The sequence below is a fragment of the Chrysemys picta genome, chromosome 20 (assembly GCF_011386835.1).
Source record: "Chrysemys picta bellii isolate R12L10 chromosome 20, ASM1138683v2, whole genome shotgun sequence".
Classification (NCBI taxonomy): domain Eukaryota; kingdom Metazoa; phylum Chordata; order Testudines; family Emydidae; genus Chrysemys; species Chrysemys picta.
The window spans coordinates 20,656,455-20,676,922 of NC_088810.1; the positions used below are offsets into that span (position 1 = coordinate 20,656,455).

General features: G+C 55.2%; 2 protein-coding genes across 5 annotated transcripts; one reads left to right on the plus strand and one right to left on the minus strand.

The window, feature by feature from the left end:
• The first annotated feature begins 635 nt into the window (after window positions 1-635).
• LOC101942307 (G patch domain-containing protein 4) lies at window positions 636-10,330 on the plus strand. Of its 3 annotated transcripts, none has more exons than XM_005280695.5 (8): window positions 636-881; window positions 2,657-2,810; window positions 3,569-3,642; window positions 4,371-4,463; window positions 5,774-5,881; window positions 7,429-7,532; window positions 8,411-8,461; window positions 9,154-10,330. In XM_005280695.5, the coding sequence occupies exons 2-8, from the start codon at window positions 2,732-2,734 to the stop codon at window positions 9,560-9,562; spliced, it is 918 nt and encodes a 305-aa protein (XP_005280752.2). In that variant the 5' UTR covers window positions 636-881; window positions 2,657-2,731; the 3' UTR covers window positions 9,563-10,330. The 3 variants fall into 3 exon arrangements, with proteins under 3 accessions (XP_005280752.2, XP_005280753.2, XP_023964402.2); XM_005280696.5 differs by lacking the exon at window positions 636-881 and adding an exon at window positions 1,389-1,518; XM_024108634.3 differs by lacking the exon at window positions 636-881 and adding an exon at window positions 1,466-1,582.
• NAXE (NAD(P)HX epimerase) lies at window positions 10,293-18,602 on the minus strand. 2 transcript variants are annotated; one of them, XM_024108633.3, is made up of 6 exons: window positions 18,419-18,602; window positions 14,859-14,967; window positions 14,240-14,350; window positions 12,982-13,095; window positions 11,882-12,029; window positions 10,293-11,074 (listed from the first exon to the last, which is right to left on the minus strand). In XM_024108633.3, the coding sequence occupies exons 1-6, from the start codon at window positions 18,577-18,579 to the stop codon at window positions 10,872-10,874; spliced, it is 846 nt and encodes a 281-aa protein (XP_023964401.3). In that variant the 5' UTR covers window positions 18,580-18,602; the 3' UTR covers window positions 10,293-10,871. The 2 variants fall into 2 exon arrangements, with proteins under 2 accessions (XP_023964401.3, XP_005280754.3); XM_005280697.4 differs by lacking the exon at window positions 18,419-18,602 and adding an exon at window positions 17,963-18,376.
• Window positions 18,603-20,468: the final 1,866 nt, after the last annotated feature.

Genomic DNA, 20,468 nt, shown 5'->3' on the forward strand with positions numbered 1-20,468 from the left:
ACCTGTTCCTCCTACCTTGGATTAAGGTAGCATTTTGACACTGGGGCCAAATCCACAGCTAATGGGGGGAGGGATCCTGCTAAACCCAGGGTTGTGAGTTCAATCCCTAAGGGGGCCACTTAGGGATCTGGGGCAAAATCAGTACTTGGTCCTGCTAGCAAAGGCAGGGGGCTGGACTCAATGACCTCTCAGGGTCTCTTCCAGATCTATGAGGTAGGTATATCTCCATATATTATTATTTTTTATTTGGTGTAAATCCACAGCACTTCAGTGGAGGGACATTGATTTACACCAGGGGGCGGGGGAATCTGGTCCATTAATTCCAATGCAACTAGGCTGATTTACCCTGGGGGGGGGGGCAGAATCTGGCCATCTTTTTTTAGGTACAGGCGCATGAAGAAACAAACATCCTCGCGCTGACAGGGGCCAAGTGCCATGTGACGGTTGCCATGGTAACAGAAAGCTTTCTGACAGGGTCTGTCTCTGGGTGATGCAATCCAGCGCTGGGGGTTTTGTTCGGTAATAGCAATGCTTTTATGGCATACAATGGTTGCAAGGGGGGGAGGCATTTCTCTGTCAGCCCCCTCGGCAGCGCTCCGAGCTCCTTGTTGTGGTGTTGTCGTCGTTGTCGTGGTATTGCGTGTCCCTTTAAAATGGTGCCTCCTTCCAACCTTTCAAAGGCAAAGAGATAACAGGCGAGGTGACAGAATAACTCAGATGGGAAGGTCACTTGGTTCTAGACAGGCTGAGTGGGGATGGGGTGGGAGGAGAGGAGACGATGGAGGGGGATAACCTGCAGCTTCATATTATCCGTATTGCAGCATTGCTCATGGACCACAACCACAGAACAAAGCCAGGCCCTGCTTCAGTTTCCAGTCTAAGTAAGTAGCAACATGGAAGCAGATTTGACTCACTGCCCAGGCATCTCGGCCTCCTTGTTCAACTCAGCCAAATGCCACTTGCTCTTCGTGGGACATTTTTTTAAAAAACCTTTCTTCCAACATTGCCTATGAAACAGCCCCCTCCCCTCTCCCCTGCTCCTTTGCCACCGGCAAAAAGGAAAACAAACCAAAGCCCAGCCAGGCTTTGCGGGAGGATGGTGTTCTGTTGATTTGTTTTGTATTTTGGTTTTACGCTGCAAAAAAACAAACCAATCCAAGTGAAACAACAATAAAGGGTTGTTGTTTTTTCTGGAGACGTGGGGGGAGGACACACGTTTTCCCTCAATGTTTTATGGGAAATTTTCCACAGTGACTAGTTGCACTGGGACCAGATCAGCTGGGGCAAGGGGATCCATGATGCAGGGGCAGCAAGGGAGGTGGGGGTGGGACATGCTTCGCAGGGCAACATCCCTGGAGGATTCGAACTCTATGGTTTAGACACTAGGGGCAATTTCTCCTCTATGGTTCCTCGCAAACCTAGAGCGGCGGGCGGGTGTGAAAGGTTTTACTTCCGGGAAGATGGCGGCCTCCATGCAGCGCTGGGCATGTGGCTGCGGGGAAGGAATCCGGTGTAACAGTGAGTGGCTGCGTATGGGGAGCCGAGGGGGCTGGAGATATCGGGGGCCCCTGGAGAGCAGAAGGTGGGAGGTTGGAGGTGGAGTCGGGGGGGCTGGATTGGGGGGCTGGAGAGGGCTGGATAGGGATCCGGGGGGCTGGATGGAGAGCTGAAGTTGGGGGTCTGGATAGGGCTGGATGGGGAGCTGGGGGCTGGAGAGCTGAAGGGGGCTGGATGGAGAGCTGAAGGTGGGGGTCTGGAGAGGGCTGGATGGGGGTCTGGAGAGGGCTGGATGGGGGTCTGGAGAGGGCTGGATAGGGCTGGATGGGGAGCTGAGGGGCTGGAGAGGGCTGGATGGGGAGCTGGGGGGCTGGAGAGCTGAAGGGGGCTGGATGGAGAGCTGAAGGTGGGGGTCTGGAGAGGGCTGGATGGGGGTCTGGAGAGGGCTGGATGGGGAGCTGGGGGGCTGGAGAGCTGAAGGTGGGGGGCTGGATGGGGAGCTGAGGGGCTGGAGAGCTGGAGAGGGCTGGATGGGGAGCTGAAGGTGGGGGTCTGGAGAGGGCTGGATGGGGGGGCTGGAGAGGGCTGGATGAGGAGCTGGGGGGCTGGAGAGCTGAAGGTGGGGGGCTGGATGGGGAGCTGAAGAGCTGGGGGTGGGGGTTGGATGGGAATCCGGGCGGGGGCTGGGGAACTGGCATGCTTGGGGATGGAGAGCTAGTGGGGGGCATATAGGGGGTCGGAGGGAGGGGGATGCCAAAGGTTGGGTGCTATACTTGGCTCCCCTTGTCTTGCTTTCCCTGGATTTGATCTCCCATTTGGAATAGGACAGATCAGTTTTGCCAACTGTTCAAATGGGAAGGGGGGCATTGGGTGGGGCAGGTACTGCCCTTCTGGTTTCTTGCAAAGAACCCATTACAAAGGAGATCAGTATCCTTGTCCACATTTTACAGATGGGGAAACGGAGGCACAGGGAGGTGAAATGACTTGCCCAAGGTCACACAGCAGGTCAGTGGTGGAACTGGGAATAGAGCCCAGGTTTCCTGAGTCCCAGTCCACTACGCCACAATGTTTGTATGTTTATAGGCTATTGGCAATGGGTGCTGCTCAATGCAAATGATCATTTCAGCATGTGTAATTATGTGCCACCTTCCTACGATAGAGTGATGCACAGGGAGGCCTGGAAACTGCAGGGTTCAAGTAGCATCAAGCTTTAGAATAGCAACCTGAGTCCATCATGAACGGCTGTCCCAAGAACAAGACCGGGGGGATGACGTTTGCAGAGCAGCAGTTACAGAGGCACGGCTGGAAACAAGGTACGGACTTGATGCATCCAAAAATCAGGTGCACAAAATAACGATTGATCTGGAGTAGGTGGATCGGAAGTTCCTTTGCTCCCTGTCTCCCAACACAAGGACCAGAGGATACTCAATACAATTGAAACGTGGCACATTCAAAACTGTTACATGCAAATAATTTGTTCGTACAATGTGCCATTGGACTGCAGAACTCCTTACCACAAGATGTCATCGAGGCCCAGATTCAACGAGGGATTGAGTGTGTAGGTAGACAATAAGAATGGCCAAAATTATAATAAGTCAATGATAGAATTTTTTGAAGGGATATTAAACCTCATGCTTCAGGGTTTAAGACAATCTCTGACTTATGAGGGTCAGGAGGAAACCTTGCCCCAGAAAAGGTTATCCCAATAGTGAAGGGTTTCTCGCACTCTCTTCTGAAGTAGCTGGTGCTGGCCACTGTTGGGCACAGATCAGTGGGTTAGAAGGATCTCAGTACTGATCCAATCTGGTGATTCTTGTGCTCACAATATTGTGTCTCTTGGCTGCACTGGGTTTTCCATTTCCGTGCAAGGGGCTTGTTGAAGCTTTGTCCCCTTCTAGTGCCTGAACCATGTAAGAGGTTTATGGTTCTATTGCTGGTTAGTCTTTCAGCTAAGAAGCTGGGGCTTGTGTTTTTGGATCAAGAGGTTGTGGGTTCGATCCCCACCTACGATCCCTCCAGGAGCCATTAATGTGAGGGAAGTCCTGCATTTATCTTGCTGTGCTCTCTCTAGGCAAAGGGCTGGGGAAACGAGAGAACGGCATCTCTGAAGCAATCAAAGTGAAAGTGAAATGCGACACAGCTGGGGTAAGGAAGACCTGGTCTATACAAGCAAAACTTATCATCAGTACATCTAGGCTGTATAATGCGGTGCCCCCCTTGGCCTTATACATAGGTGGAGTGCTCTGGGGGCTGGATGACTCTGGGGACTGCGAATAGGCTGTTTAGATCCTGCTCGTTTGCCATCTGGCTTCTCCTTGGGCCTGCATGGAATGAGCCCAATTCCTAGTGGGGTAGGCTTGTTGAAATTGTAGGTTTGTCTGATTTTTCTCCCCTTCGAGACTTCTTTTGGTGTGTGGGAGATTGAGGTGCTGAAGGCCCCCTCTGGGTCCCCTTTATTCCTATCTTTCAAAGGCTCTCGTGGCCGCACCTGATGCTGTTCCATCAGCGCTGCTTCTGGATTGGCTAAAGAGAATCAGCTGCTCCTTCTCTCTGCTGCCTTCCCTCCCAGAGCTGATTCTGCCGCTTCGGCTGCTCCCCCAGCCCCTGCTAGGCCAACAGATGAGGTTGGCTTTAAACTGGCTTCCCCCTGGCCTGAGCTGTCCCACTCCATTGCCAGCCCAGGGCCCTCCCTTGCACACGCATACGCCTCAAGCTCCTTGAATGTCCCACACTTGCACAAGCTCTGTGCTTTGTAAATAAAGGAGGACCTAGAGCCTGACTGGGTTGGGAAGGATCCCGACAGCCGTGTTGGATCAGCAGATCCTGAAGGGGAGCAAGGCAGGGTTTTTTAAACCCTTTCTTTTCCAACCCAGGTGGGTCACGACCCAGCAGAGCAATTCACTTTCCATTGGTGGGATCACCTCTTCAACAAGTCGGCTGCGAACATCTTGGTGGAGGCTGGGCAGGTAAAGGGGGAGATTAGGGGTTGGGGGGATCAGGGAGGCCTGGACGTCTTGATCGAAGTGCTAAGAGCTAGATGGGATTGACAAAGAGCGGCCGACGCCAGGCTACAGACGTGGTTGTATAGGAGACGCCCTCCCAGAACAAAGCCGGACCCTGCTCACTTCTCCAAAAGCGCTTTGGGTGTTTTCCCTGGCCAGAGCTATAATGAATGGAGCTCCCGCAACTCGCCACTCAGTGTGCGTCTGCCTCTGTGGCCAGTCCTCTGACGCTAGGTGTCTGTTACAGCCCCCTGCTACAGAGCCTGGGTCCTTAGTTCAATCTGTAATGACTCGTGATTTTCGCTCGGGAGATCCCTGGTTCAGTACTGGTGGTGACTGTCACATATGTTCTTAAGGACCGTGCGTCACGGGCCTGATCTGACGAGATGCTGGGCTTTACAAAGGGGGATCACTATAGTCACCCCCTTTTTAAGGATGGGGAAACTGAGGCACAGAGAGGTGCTGTGATTTGTCCAGGGTCACAGTGCCAGAGCTGGGAGTGTAGAATCCAGGAGTCCTGAGGCCTCACCTGTACCTTAACCACAAGACCATCCTTGGACCAGTGATCAGGAAAAACATTACAGTTGATTCTTTCTTTCTTTTCTGCTCACTGGTCCAAGGGTCTCATGTGGAAAGGTACTGGGTTGGGTGGCAGGACACTGGCTTTCTCTTTTTGCTGCAGTGCTGTGCTGGCTCGGGCATGGTGTTCTCCCTCTGGGAAACTGAGGCACGCAATCTCTAAAACCGAGCCTATGATACCGAGCCACCTTGGCAAAGCGATTTGAGATTGAACGCTCTCCTTTGCCGTGATGCTAACAGAAAAACTCCAGAATAGTTAGGCAGCCGGTGTTTATGTTACTGAGCAATATTGTCTCATCGTCTCCCACCCCCTTCCCCCCCTTCCATCTGAGAGTATCCACCGGTCATCTCCTGTCTCATACTTAGATTGGAAGCTCTTCGGGACGGAGACTGTTTCTTTGTTCTGTGTTTGTACAGCGCCTAGCACCATGGGGCCCTGGGCCAGGGCTCCTAGGCAGTACTGCAATACAGATAAGAATACAAACACCTGTCAGGAATGGTCTGGTTATTACATAGTCCTGCCGTGAGTGCAAGGGACTGGACTAGATGACCTCTTGAGGTCCCGTCCAGTCCTGCACTTCTACGGTTCTATGATTAACCGTATGTAAGTGTGAAATATGGAGCACGTAATTAAACTAGCTAGTGGCCTGTCGTGAGTTCTGGCTGTTCACACGATGCCTGTTTAAATCTCCTAGGATGGCGTCCAAATGAAAAAGCTCTCTGAGCAGGAGGGGGAAATCAGCAACAAGAAGCCCCGCAAAGCACCCAGTTCCAGGAGCATGCTGTATGGCCGCTTTGTGAAGGTAATAGGGCGTGCGGGTCGGTGTTCGGGATTCCCCGTCGCTGCAGACAGGCTCCTGTGCTGTCGGCTCTAACGTCTAGCATTTCTGTAGTGCCTTCTGTCCTGAAAGATCCCACAACTACACACATGCTTCAGCCACTGCTGAACTTCAGCCACCTTGGGCGTGAAATGAGCCAACTGTCTGGCAGCGCATAGTGACGCTGTGCAGGGATTGCGCACCCAGTGTTGAAATGCAGCCCCCTCTGGGGTGGAGCGTGGTAGCTGGACAGCATATAAGGATGCAGCATAGGGTTCGCTCACTGAGCTCTGAAATGCTGCTGCCTCTGGGGTAAAACAGGGCAGAAGTCTGACAGCACATAGCAACGGTGCACGGGGATCGTGTTCCCTGTGCTGAAATGCAGCTGACTCTGGGGTCAGGCACACAGCTGTTTTGACACCTGCCCTGCAACACTGTACAGTTTAGGGACAGTAATAGTGTATCCAGCTGAGGCTGCGTGGAGGGGAATGTGGCCTAGATACTGGGGCTAATGACACACATTATATGGAGATATATCTGACTCATAGAGCTGGAAGGGACCTTGAAAGGTCATTGAGTCCAGTCCCCTGCCTTCACAGCAGGACCATGTACTGTCCCTGACAGATTTTTGCCCCAGATCCCTAAGTGACCCCCTCAAGGATTGGGCTCACAACCCTGGGTTTATCAGGCCAATGCTCAAACCACTGAGCTATCCCTCCCCCACTGCTGCCGCCATATAGAGTGCTACCTCCTCACAACCCTGTGCTCATCCCTCAAGAGGGGGTAGTGGAGCATTTCGTAGCTTCCCAGGCCAGACAGGACTACTGTGATTGTCTAGTCTGACCGCCTGGATAACCCAGGCCGGAGAACTGCCCCAAAGTCATTGCTAGGGCAGATCTTCTGGAAAAAACATCCCATCTTGATTTAAACACTGCCAGTGATGGAGAATCTACCACGCCCCTTGGGTAATGACTCTCTCTGTTCAAAAGGTACACCTTATTTCCAGTCTGAGCTTGTCTAGCTTCAGCTTCCAGCCGTTGGCTCATCTTAGACCTTCCTCTGCTAGATGGAAGAGCCCATGATTCAGTACTTGTTCCCCATGCAGATACGGAGAGACTGTGATCAAGTCACCCCTTGCCCTTCTCTCTGTTAAACTAAATACGTAGACTCAGGCAGCTCAATCGCTATATGGGACATTTTCTAATCCTTTAATCATTCTCGCGGCTCTTCTCTGTACCCTCTCCAATTCCTCACCGCCCTTCGTGAATTGTGCATAGATGTGGGGATGGGGAAACTGAGGCCCAGAAAGAGACCATCACTTATGTCCAAGGCTACCCAGAGAGGCAGAGCTGGGGATAGAACCCAGGAGTCCTGACTTTTTCAATCTAATCTGCAACGCTACCTCTCTGGACTAACACAGAGCCTGCTCCCCCACCCTCCCACTCGCTTCCCCTTCACCTGCAGCACAGACCGTGGGGAGGTGGGGGTGTCTCCAGCACGGTGATTTCTGACTGCACCTGTCTCCGTCCCAGGCGGCCACGCTGACGGCAGAAGGGGAGGAACCAACGAAGCAGGTTTCCACCTCGGAGAGCAGTGAGGACGAGGAGCAGAAATTGGACCTGTCCAGTGTTAGGAAGTAAGTGCCCAGCCAGGCGTGGGGGCAGGGAGCAGCTGTTCTGAGCCACTGGGCTGGCCCATGTGCTAAAGGCACCAGCCACAGGACCCATCTCTGCTCAGAGGGCCAGATCCTTGAGAACAGCCTGTACCCCAAGGAGGTTGGGGGAGGGGCAGTCCTACTCCGTGATCGGATTCTGCAGTAGTCCCTGTGACTGCTGTGTCATCCCACGGCTAGTTGATCTCCATTGTGTTAGAGCTGTCGTTCTCCCCCCCCCCCCCCCCCCCCCCCCCCGTCTGTCCCCAGCAGTGCAGGAGGAGTCCTTGTGCCACATGCAAGGGGGGTGGAGGGGGCAAGATCCCTGCTGGGTCTTCCTCCCCACCCCGACTTGCCAGAGACCTCAGGGTTTGCTCGGGGACTGAACCATTTCTCCAGGGGAGTGGTGGACTTGGCTTCTTGGTGGCACCCTAGGAGCGAAATAGCCAGTTCTCCCCTCCTCGCTGGGACTTGCAAGCACCATGAGGGGTAGGTGAGCAGCTGTCCCTTTCTGTCTAGTGCCCCATGTGGTAGGGGCGGGGTAGGACACAGAATGTGGGCCCGCTGAATAGAACGGCACTGGGGAGCACACCCTGTTTACCCCCACTCCAGCTCTGGTGGCCTTCCCCACCTGCCAGCCAGCCTCTGACTAATTCATTCAGTCCTGGGGACAACTGGAAAACCGGAAATGCCTGGTTTCCACTGGGGGAATCTCTCCCCAGCTGTTGCCTTGTGCATATCGCAGGCGGCGGTGTCATCCCTTGGATATACAGCTCGGCCTACAGAAGCACTGCAGCGGGCGACCCCTTTAGCAGTTAGCACCCCAGCGATCCCTGCTGCAAACTCTCGTCTCTCTCCCCCAGGCTGACGGATGAGGAGCTGGTCCGAGCCTGCGGCGGCCGCACTGCGCACAAGTAAGTGGGCGGAAAGACATGGCTAGTGCCGACTCGGAACGCCACGTCCTCCCCCTTCCTCAATTGCACCAGGATCCCTTCCAGCCCCGGTGCCTTCCATTTATCCAGCATGGTGGTTGGGGAGGGGAGAGAGTTCCACTGAATGACCTACCTTTCCTGCAGCTCAGGTGGACTTTTAAGGCTCCTGGACTGTAGCGTCCCAGGCTGGGGGCTATTCAGAGCGGGCTGAGTTGGGGGGCTGGTTCTGTTTGATTCCACATCTCAGGAACCCGTCCCCGCCTCTGAGTGCGGTGGGAGCGTGGGGCTGGAGCTCAGACCCTATGCTCTGCCCCCTGGCGGCACATTGCCCCGGCTCCCTGCTAACAAGGAGGCCTGCCAGCAGGACCTGTTCTAACCCCTCCGACACTTGGCCCTCCTGCTTTGCTAGCCCGACCCAGGAGTCAGAGGGGGGATAGCTGGAGTCCAGTTCAGGCCCAAGGAAGGGAGGTTTGGCTCACGCACCCCCTAGTCCCCAGCATCCCAAGGCACCAGCCAGTGTCCAGCTGAGAGTCTGTTGGATGCAACTGCAGTGGAAGTGGGGAGGATACATTGCAGGGCTGACTTACGAGAGGGCGGTCGCAGGTCTCCCTGGCCTAGGCACCATCTCTTCTCAGGCCGTCGTTAACCTGCCCTGTCCGGTGCGTTCTTCCCAGGGGAGCCCGTCACGGTCTGACCATGAGTGCCAAGCTGGCCCGGCTCGAGGAGCAAGAGCGAGCCTTCCTGGCTAAGTACAGCCAGAAGGAGGAGCAGAGAGGCGGCGCCCCAGAGCGTGAGCAGGAGGCAGCGGCGGGTGCCTCGGCCCCGGAAAGCAGCAACCCGGCTGAGAGGCGGCAGAAAGCCAAGAAGAAAAAGCGGAAGAGATCCAAAGAGAGGGGGGGTTGTGCCGAGGAGGAGGAGAGGCGGGCCAGGAAGAGGAGGAAGAAGAAAAAGAAAGAGAAGGGGGAAGCGGCGGAGGGTTTGGAGAGCGAGTTGCTGGACTCAAGGGAGCAGCCTGAGGGGAGGACGGAGCAGGACAGCCCCAGGGAAAGGGCCAAAAAGAAGAAAAAGAGGAAGGGGCAGTGAACGGGGGCTCATCCTGTTTGAGGGGGGTGCCACCCTCCCGCCTGCTATGAACCCGCCGCACATTCATCTCCTGCTGCGGGGCCTCTTCCCAGTCACTCGGCAACCGCTCTTTAGCCCATGTTTCCCACCCCCGCTTTGGCTGCAGGGGTTAACAGGCTGGCCCTCTCACCCAAGGGGGCCGCTCTGTGCACAAGTACGTGGGTGGAAAGACATGGCTAGTATCCGACTGCTGGAAAAGAGCCACTGGGGAGTTTATAGCCGGGGTGGGGGTTTTTCCTCCTCCAGGATCTATCCCTGATGCTGCTGGAGCCCAGCCGGAAGCAGATGCTCTTAGGACTTGTCCACACAGCAGGTTACTGCGTGAGGCACTTTCAGTGCATTGCAGCAGCGTCCACATGGGATGTTACTGCACAATAACGTGCTGTGTAGACAAACCCTTTGACCCCGGACAAGGCGGAGCAAAGAGGAGACTAAAAATACCCCTCACAGCGCTGATCACAACCACTGAGCACGGCTCTGCCCTGCAAGGGAAACAGCTGATCACGTGAATAACTCAATTCTCCAGCTTTTGCATCCCATTTCTGGCTGTTGCGTCCCAAGCGGGGTTGAAACACCAGTAGCGACGGGGGGAGTTTTGCCGCGGACTTGACGGGGCCAGGGTTTCACCCGCTGTATGTTTGCAGCAGGGGTCAGATGGGAAGAGAGGGAAGGAAAGGCCAATTCAGAGAGATTTTTAGTGTCAATAAATCTTTAATTGCAGAGAAAAAACAAGGTGGATTTTATATACACATCAGCGGTGGCTACAGCTGTAAAGCCCATGGAACGCAGGCCCTTCCGTGGGTAGTATATTAAACACACTTCATGTCAGAGCTTCGTTTCTAGACCCACCTGTAACTCCCAACAAATACACTCCCCCCCTTTTAATGAACTTTAACCCTTTGGTTCTGATCCAAAGCCTCCCGCCGACTGCAAAGGGCCTTGGGTCAGACCAAGCACAATCCCCAGCACACGTGTGCTGACCACAGCTGGCTTTGCACGCGCCAGGCAGAGCTATGCCGGGGATTTCCTAACACCAAACAAGGCGCTGAGCGCCCCCACCCGTGAGATCAGCGCAAGTCAAAGGCGCTTTGCAGAACCAGGCCCTACTGGCGCAGCACAGCTAGGCCTCACCCCTACTAACCAGCAATGCTCCCCTCCCCCCAACACCTGCTTGATTCAGTCAAACACGGGGCAGGGCTTGTCTCTGCTTCCCAATCAAATTCCCCCCCTCATTCAGATTTTGGCTAAAGCCAATCCTGCCTGGCCCCGGCTAGGGTAACTGCAGGACACAGTCAGTCTCGGGGTAGGGCGGCAGATTAAGCGAGTATTTTTGCTGCAGAGCCATTGGCACAAACCTGCCCCCCAGGAAGTGATAGCGGCCAGCAAAATGCTGCGCCGCTTTCTTGGGGGCAGTGAGAGAAATGAGCATGTCGGGCTGGAGGCCGTCGGGGCTGCCTTTCTCCACGTCCCAGCCTGAAAAAAACCAAGGGGGAGTCAGTTAGCCAAGTAAGTCCCACTCCAGGCAAACTCCCTCCCACGTCTGAAGAGCTTCCCTGATGTCAATCATAAGAACGTTACTAGTTCCCCACGGAATACGCAAGGCTCAATTCTCCTCTCACCGATCAACAACTCCCAGAATGTCTCTTCCGTGCATTACAGGAGCACCTAGAAACCCGAGCTGAGATCAGGCCTAGGTGCTGCAGAAGAGTGGGGGGGAGAAAAAGTATTTGCCCCTATTTTAGAGCTGGGGAATTGAGGCACGGAGAGATCTGCCCACGGTCACATGGAGCTGGGACTCGAACCCACTTTTCCTGAGTCCCAGTTCAACACAAGACCCTCATGCTGACTAACAAGATGGCTGACAAAGCAAATACTGGCTGACGCAACATAAAGCCAGCTTGTGAATTCACTCACAGGGCACGAGCTGGCCACGGTCAAGAAGGAATTCTTCCTTTCCGTTCCCTACCAGCACTGCCCAAGTGTGTTACCGGGGTAGAAACAATTACCTTCCCCTGAAGCCTCTGGCACTGGCCACCGGGATTTGGCTGGCCCAGTGAGTTTAAATCGATAGTACAAATCTTCACAGCAGAAGCCTGGGATAACCCAACAGGTCTGCTGCTGTCCCGACCAGTGACATCGCTGCAAAGCTCAGCATGTCACCAGGACCTTAGAGGCCCACTAGGAACATAACAACCCTGCTGATGCAGCCAATGTGATCAAGAGAGAGAAGTTAATGGATGCCCGAGCGTCTGGGCAGCGCCGGGACGGGATGGAACGAACCGGAGGGGATATCGATGCTGGCGATGGGGACGGTGACTTGCTCCAAGGTCCTGAGGATGCTGCCAAAAGGTTCCCGCACGGCTCCCTTGAAGCTGAACCCGAAAATAGCATCCACCACCAAGCCATACAGCTCGTCAATCAGCACGGCCTGCAGGCAAACGGGGGTCAAGAGATTAAAACAGCAGGATCCCCCCACCCCGGCACATGCACACTACAGAACATATCTAGGCAAGGAATAGTCTTAAGTACCAGCATCTCCAGCTGGGCCCGATCCTGGTCTCAGACTGGCGTAAATCCGGAGTAACTGCATCGGTTTATACTGGGGTGGCTGAGCTCAAGCCAGGTCAATCCGGGGTGACAAGCGAAATACAAAGGGCCTTATTCTAACCTCACCCGTCTGTAAAGCAGGAGTCGCTCCACTGAAGTTAGACTGGCGTACGGGAGAGGAGGCTCAAGCCCCGTATCTTTGTAGAAAGAGAACACGGCTACCCCAGTCTAAACGCACTGACTTCAGTGGAGTGACTCCTGATTCACACCAGCGTAACAGAGCAGACCACGGCCCAGTCATTTGCACACACGCTCCCTGCTCTGCAGAGAATTGGGTGGCAGCACCAGGTACATTTGTCAGAGATACAGGGGACGCCCAGACGCTGTGGCGATAAGCACCACAGAGATGCCCATGAACAAGTAATAAACCCACGTTGCTCATTTCCACTTTAACTGGATTTATTGGTTCTGCAGTGGTGCCTGAGAGCCCCGTCATGGAGCAGCTCCCCAGCGTGTTAGGTGCTGTACAAACCCAGGACAAAAAGACGCTCCATCCTGTAGCCTTTCCCCTCTGACACCTCGCTTCCCCTTCTTCCTTGAGATCCCAAAGCACTAGGTGAATATTAATGATTTAACCTGGCTACAGGAAGTCAGACTAGGCCATCGCAATAGGGTTCAGAATCGAACCTAGACGAGGAAATTAACCGTTGGTCTGCGTCTGGCACGTGAGCCTCTCTCCCCTATTTTGTGCAGTGAGGCGTATACAACTGAAGCCAATGAAATGGACCAAGACAGCACGAAAGTAACAATGCTGGATATTCCACGCGCCCTACCTCCGATGGGAACTCCGAGAGAAAGGGAATGTCCATCTTCTGGCACTGAGTCGTCAACCCTTCAAACAGAGCTTTGCCGGGCCGCTTGGGGTAATGCACGCTCGGCTCGTAGCCCTGCAGGGACAGAACAATACCAGGCGACGCTCCGGTGTGGTCACGGGGCTGATTCCCAGCACAGACCCACAGCTAGCGTCACCTGCCTGGGGCTTGGATGTATCAGGTCAAACAAACACCACACACTTCAGCCTCCTCTCTGTCCCTATGGTTCCCCAAAGCACCTCCTCTCTCCTAGTTCCCTCTCCCGTCCAGAGCTACACCCTTGTGCCCAGGGCCGAGGTAAACAGCTGCACCTGCCGCAGCGCGTTGGTAGAACTTCACCCAGGGCTGCTCACTGAAAAATCCGTATCCTAAAGGAACGGGCCCCCTGTTACGGAGTCCCCGGGCGATGCTCTGGAACTGCTCCCCACAAAGCCAGTCAGGACTTTGGGGAGGCTCCTCTCCCTCAGAGCAGACTGTCTTCAGGGCAAGAAGCTCACACGGCTTCACCTCCTGGGTCTGAACTTGGAGCATTCAGCATATGCCCCTCCGTGCGCTTCCCACAGCGAGTCCGCCCAGGCGGGGTCCCGGGGAAGCCAGAGGGTCCTGCACCCCCACTTCACAGTCAGACGTGGCTCTCAGCCAGCCAGTAAAACAGAGGTTTATTAGATGACAGGAACACGGTCTAAATCAGAGCTTGTAGGTACAGAGAACGGGATTACTCAGCCAGGCCCATTCTGGGGCACAGCGAGCCAGACACCCACGTCTGCCCTCACTCCTAGTCCCCAGACAGCTCCAAACTGAAACCCCCTGTAACCCCTCCTTTCTGGCCTTTGTCTCTTTCCCGGGCCAGGAGGTCACCTGATCTCTTTGTTCACCTTTAGCTATCCCCTTGCAAGGGGGGAAGGGCCCTGGCCATTTGTTGCTAGGAGACAGATTGTCGGCCATTTATGCACACTGGAGACTTAAAAAATGCATAGGGGAAACTGAGGCACCCACACAGTATTCAGAGGAAACATTAAGAACAGTCCCACTTCGTCACACCCCCTAAGGAACATCTCAGCTAAGATCTGAATGGAGCAGGGAGGTTCCCAGGCATCGTCTGGCTCACTCCTGCATGAGCGAATACGCGTGAAGGACGCTTGCTCGACTGCTGCCTTTGCTGTATCTGCTCTGGGCAGAGAGGACTTAAGTCTCCAGACATATTGCCAGCACTACTCACAAACATCTTCAGGTGCCTGGCACAGACCAAGCCGTCCCCGCCGTTATTCCCCGGGCCACAGACGATCAGCACCGTGGGTGGGCTTTTGGTGAAGGAGCTGGGCGGATAGGCCTGCGGGGGGAGAAAAGAACAGGCTTCGGTAAACAGCACAACAGGCCATTCGTAGAAACACAGGGGTAGCAGGGATCGGAGCCCTGTAACCGACCACAGACAGAGGCGCCGATAACGCCACCTCCAAGGTAGCTGTGCTGCTTGCCAAAAGCCTGGATAACAATGCATGCTGCCTAGCTGGCGGCCTCCACCCCAGAGGTGGCTGCATTCCAGTGGCCTGCATGCGCACGTGTGAGAGAGAGATGATCCTGCTGTGTTTAGTCTCGTGCTCTGGGATGGCAGATACAGCCTTATAAACCTGGGAAGCTGCGTCCCAGGGCAAACTGATCTAAGACCCTCATTTACAACCCTGGGTCCCCTGGATCGATCACTTGCAGGAGCTGCAAGGGGCCACGCCGCTGCCTTCCGGCCCTGCACAGAGCTCCCTCCCCTCCCTGGAAGGTCATGGCTGGATCAGGACGGGCGGGGCTCCCGGAGAGCAGGGGGAACCCGGGTGTGCAGTGCTCACCTTGGCAATGGCCGTCGCACAGCTCAGCCCCGCCAGCTCCATGAGTTGGTCGACGCTGAACTTGTACTCCGTGAAGAGCTCTTGATCGATGGCTTGTGCTTCCTCCTGGCTGAGAAGAGACGCAAACGACATGAGCCACCGGGCGTGTGTGATTGAACGGCTCGTCTTTGCGGCCGTTAGCACAGGTGCTGCCTCTCAGCAGCTAACACGACCACCCGGCTCACACCGCCACTCGAGAGCAGCTAGTCCTCCAGTACCGTCCCGTAATTCCCCCCGGGCAGCCCGAAAGGACAGGCAAGATCCCCCACAAGGCACTGGGAAAGAATTCGGGGAGCAGCTCAGCTCCCTGCAGCGCTAAGGAGCCCAGCAGACTTTGCACCACCCATGAGCGAGCAGCGCCCGCGTGGCCAAGGGTTATTTTGCACTGTTGCTGCTCTCACTTCAGCGAGGCTGACTCGAGAGGAGTCGCAGCCCAGGGGTCGGCAACCTTTGAGAAGTGGTGTGCCCGTCTGCCGGCTCCTGCCAGCCGGGGTCCCGGCCGCTGGCCCCGCTCAGCCCGCTGCCGGCCCGGGGTTCCGTCCATCCAGGCCGGCAGCGGGCTGAGCGGGGCCGGCGGCCGGGACCCCAGCTGACAGCAGAGTGCCACTAAAAATCAGCTCGCGTGCCGCCTTTGGCAGGCGTGCCGCCGATTGCCGACCCCTGCTCCAGCTAATACTGCAGTGAAGCCAGGCCGTAAGTTACACATGTAACCGCTCCAACATCCCAATCCCCGCAAGTATCATCCACCATCCCTGGCTCACTCGCAATCTCTCCTGTTTTACATCCTGCCTCTCTTCCTCGGGATCTCCACCATCAAACATCTTGACAGTGCTGGGGTGTGCCGAGCGCAGTGGTTCTCAAAGTTTGGTAGTGGTGACCCCTTTCACATAGCAAGCTTCTGAGTGCGACCCCCCCTTATAAAAACACTTTTTTATATATTAACACCATTATAAATGCTGGAGGCAACGCGGGATTTGGGGTGGAGGCTGACAGCTCACGACCCCCCCGTAATAACTTCGCGACCCCCTGAGGGGTCCTGACCCCCAGTTTGAGAACCCCTGGCCTAGCGCTTCCTGACTGGCTCTTGCTGAGATCAGAGGCCCGTAGGAATAACGGAGCTGGTTGGAAATCTTCCAACAGAACGTTTTTCTGATTCAGAGACACCGGAGTATTCTGTGGGAATGTACTGACGCCGATATTTTGCCTGGGAAGTGATCAAAGCATTTCCTTTGAACTTTACCCTTTCCACTTTTATATGAAAACGTACAAATTGAATCAAATGTTTGTGGGAACTCAAAATGTTTCAAGGAGGGCCACAGGAAATATTTTGGAATATTTCCTTTTGCAAAAAAAGGCCAAGATTTCTATTTGGGTTAAAAACGAAGTCTTGGCATTTCCGTGGGATACGAATTCCATGTATCGACCAACTCGAATTAACAACCCCCGGCGGGAACACGCACATCTGTTTCCTTCACGGGACGCCAGATTTGCCACGCCAGATCAGAGCACTGATTCACCGACGCTCGTGAAGTTTTGCACCTCCAGCCTGACCGTGTCATAATCACTGATCCAGCCATTCCAGCCACCTGTCTCTGGCCCTGCCAGCCCTGACCGCTTGACTCTGGAAATCAGATCAGCATCTTGTCCCTGGCAGCGGTCGGGCGTCAGGAGGCGGTGGAACGCCCGTGCTAAATGCCACACGTACCGAGGTGTGTGTCGAATCCCGTCCTAACCCCGCCGAGATCCAGGTGCTGCTCCGGGTACCCGGATGCTCAGCGTTTACATTCCCTCTCATCACAGCAATAAGCTGCTCCAGGGAGCCACTGTCTCAAGGGCATCGCCCCTCTCAGGTGACGAAGGCACCCAAAGGTCAGATGGGCTAGTCTAGGCCTTCTCTGTCCCCCCAGTGCTGAGGCCAGGGAGCTTTAGTGCCTCAGGGCTGGGAGTTTGTTTTACCAAACTGTAAAGGCAAGGCAAAGGCAATTTAAGAAGGCAGGGAGCGGGGGGTTACGTGGGGCCCAGGGGTGGGGACGGCGAGGAGAATCACACTGCACAGGTGCAAGCGGGTGTTTTCATCCTCCGAGTCTCCATATTTTAAATTAATTTTAAGACTTCTTCCTCTCCCCTTAGCAACCACCTATAGACACTCCCTCCCCTCCTCTCAGTCCCTGACAAATGGGCTATTCCCCATCCCCGAAAGGTTGCCCCAGGTCCCTGCAGAACCCCCCACTACCCTCCCTCCTTTCCCCATCCCCTGCAGTCCAACCACCTCCCTCAGCTCCTCTCCTGGTGCTCTGCAGCACCCCCTCCCCCTCCAGCCCCATTCCCCCCTCCTCCCCTACAGCCCCCCATTTCCCCTCTCCTTCCTGCAGCCCCCCTCCCTACAGCCCCCCCATTTCCCCCTCTCGTCCTTCAGCCCTCTCCCCCTACAGCCCCCCATTTCCCCTCTCCTATGCTGCAGCCCCCTCCCCCTATAGCCTCCATTTCCCCTCTCCTGCCCTGCAGCCCCCCCATTTCCCCTCGCCTCCCATGCAGCCCCCCTCTCTACAGCCCCCCCATTTCCCCCTCTCCTCCTGCAGCCCCCCATTTCCCCTCTCCTCCCCTGCAGCTCCTCCCCTACAGCCCCCCATTTCCCCTCTCCTCCCCTACAGCCCCCATTTCCCCCATCTCCCCCTGCATACCCCTCCCTACATCCCCCCATTTCCCCCCTCTCCTCCTTCAGCCCTATTTCCCCTCTCCTCTGCTGCAGTCCCCTCCCCTACAGCCCCCATTTCCCTTCTCTCCCCCTACAGCCCCTCCCCTACAGCCCCCCATTTCCCCCTCTCCTCCTTCAGCCCTCTCCCCCTACAGCCCCATTTCCCCTCTCCTCTGCTGCAGCCCCCCTCCCCCGGCTCCCCTACAGCCCCCTACCCCTCCTCCACTGCAGCCCCCCTTTCCCCTACACCCCCCCATTTCCTATCTCCTCCCAGCAGCCCCCTCTCCCGATTTCCCCTCCCCAGTCCTTTCCCCTACAGCCCCCCCATTTCCCCAGCGCCCCCTCGGCGGGGGCAGGCCCGGGGGGCTACCTGAGGTGCGTGACCCCGCTGCGCCCCGGGTTCTGCATGGCGCTGCCGCTGCGCCCCCGGCCTGCGCCCCAGGCCCCCGCAGGAGACACCCGCTGCACCGGGCAGCGCCCCCCGCCCGCCGCCGCCAGCCGGGAGCCCGAGGAGACCAGCAGGCCGAGCCCCAGCAGCGCCCTGAGCCCGGACATCCAGCTCCGGCGGCAGCCGCCCAGCCCAGCTCCGCTCCGCCCCGGAGCGCACGGAGCAGGCGCTGCGCACAGGCGCCCCGGCGTGGGGGTGGATCCCGGAGCCAGGGAGTGGAGCCGGGCCTTCCTCCGGTCTCTGCATCCCCTCTGGGCACTGCAACCCCCCCTCTGGGACCATGCAGCCCCCTCGGGCTCTGCAAAGCCCGCTGAAGAGACAGGCCCCACCGGCAGCGCCTGACTCGTCCTCTGAATCGACCAGCGCCTCTGAATATACCAGCCTCTCCGCCTCTGAATCGACCAGCCCCTCTGAATATACCAGCCTCTCCGCCTCTGAATCGACCAGCCCCTCTGAATATACCAGCCCCTCAACCTCTGAATCGACCAGCCCCTCTGAATATACCAGCCTCTCCGCCTCTGAATCGACCAGCCCTTCATCCTCTGAATATACCAGCCCTTCTGAATATACCAGCCCCTCCTCAACCTCTGAATATACCAGCCCTTCTGAATATACTAGCCTCTCAGCCTCTGAATATACCAACCCTTCTGAATATACCAGCCCCTCTGAACATGCCAGTCCCTCAACCTCAGCCTATGGATATACTTCTGAATATACCAGTTCCTTTGCCTCCGGATATGCAAGCTCCCCTGCTGCCAGGAATACAAACACACCTGAACATGCAAGCCCTGGTCTCTCTGGGTATGCAACCTCTGGATATGGGAGCCCTGCTGCCCGCGGATACAAAAACCACTCCACAACTGGCTATTCTAAGTCTCTGGATATGGGAAATCCATCTGAATATGGGAACCTGTCCACCCTAGACTATGAAACCCCTGCAAAACACACAGGGCCTGTGAGGCTCAGCCCGTGTAATGCCCTCAGAAGGTGCCAGGGGGATTGTATGTGCTGGAGTGATAAGAAAAAGCAATAAAGACCCAATGGAATAGATGTGTGACCCTTTAAAGGGCAGGTGTCTTACGGCTTGGCATCTTGGGTGTGCTTAAACTCGGGTTTGACTCAGACTGCGCCCTTTTGAGCAAATGAAAAAATATTTCTAGAGAGCCTGATTGAAACGTTAAAGGGGACATTGTCAGGGTTACAGAAATGATGTAGTAACTAAAAGCCACAAATATCCTATACGTGGGTGCCAGTAATGCTTAAGATTATTAAAACAGAGTTGTAAAACCATCGAATTCACTTTCCACCGCAGGTGTGGTTTGCTTTATTTTCTTGCTCTTCAATGCAAATGGAAACAGACTAAGGCCCCGTTGCTGCAGGCAGATCCTACGGTGGTGAGGTTGTGCATGGATGGATCGAACGATTATCATTTGTATCAAGGTACCCCATAGAGGCCCTGACCAAGATCAGGGCTGCATTGTGTTGGGTGCTCACTAGATGCATAGTCAGAGACACACCGTGGCCCGCTCTTCCCATTTTACAGAAGGGAGCTGATGCAGAGAGAGATTAAGTGATTTTCTCATAGACTCATAGACTTTAAGGTCAGAAGGGACCATTATGATCATCTGGTCTGACCCTCTGCATGCTGCAGGCCACAAAACCGTCCCTACCCTTTCCTTGACTCTGCTGATGAAGTCCCCAAATCCTGTGTCTTAGTGACTTCAATTGGCAGAGAACCCTCCTGCTAGAGATCCCTGCCCTCAAGGTCACCCAGGGAGACAGTGTCAGAGCCAGGCCTTGAACCTACATCACCTGAGTCCCAGGTCAACCTGTTAACCACAAGGTTAGGATTAGGTTTTAGGAGATCATCCCTGCAACTTGTTTTGTGCAGGACACCTTTGTGATGTCAATGAGACTCCAGATCATCTACTGGGACCCCATATCCGGGGCTTAGTCAGTTTCACTTTTGTTTCTAGCCAGTGTCTTGTCAGTTTCACCTCCCTGAATGCCACCTGCTGTAGGAAAAGGCTGCGGTGTTTGAGTTGCAGGGGACTGTTCACATCCAAGCACAATAGAAGTTATACGAGTAAAAATAAATTCTATGTTAATTTAGGGTTTGTAAAACTTTTTTTTTTTAAACAACCCTTGTATTTATGTGAGCTGACAGGGCCTGATGTACTGAAACCAATTGGCTTCAATGGCCTGTTTTGGCTCAGGCCCTGAACGTCTTATGAAATCACACCTTGCGATGACCCAAGAACTAATAACCTGAATCCGAACCTTCTGGAACCTTTGAGGGTGAGAGAATTCAAAAATCCCAATTCTGTGGTTTCTAACCACCGCTAAACCACATAGAGTGAAACGCCTTTGTTCGATGAGAGAGATCCTTTAATCATGGCCTTAGGAGAGAACTCAAATGAGGATGTTC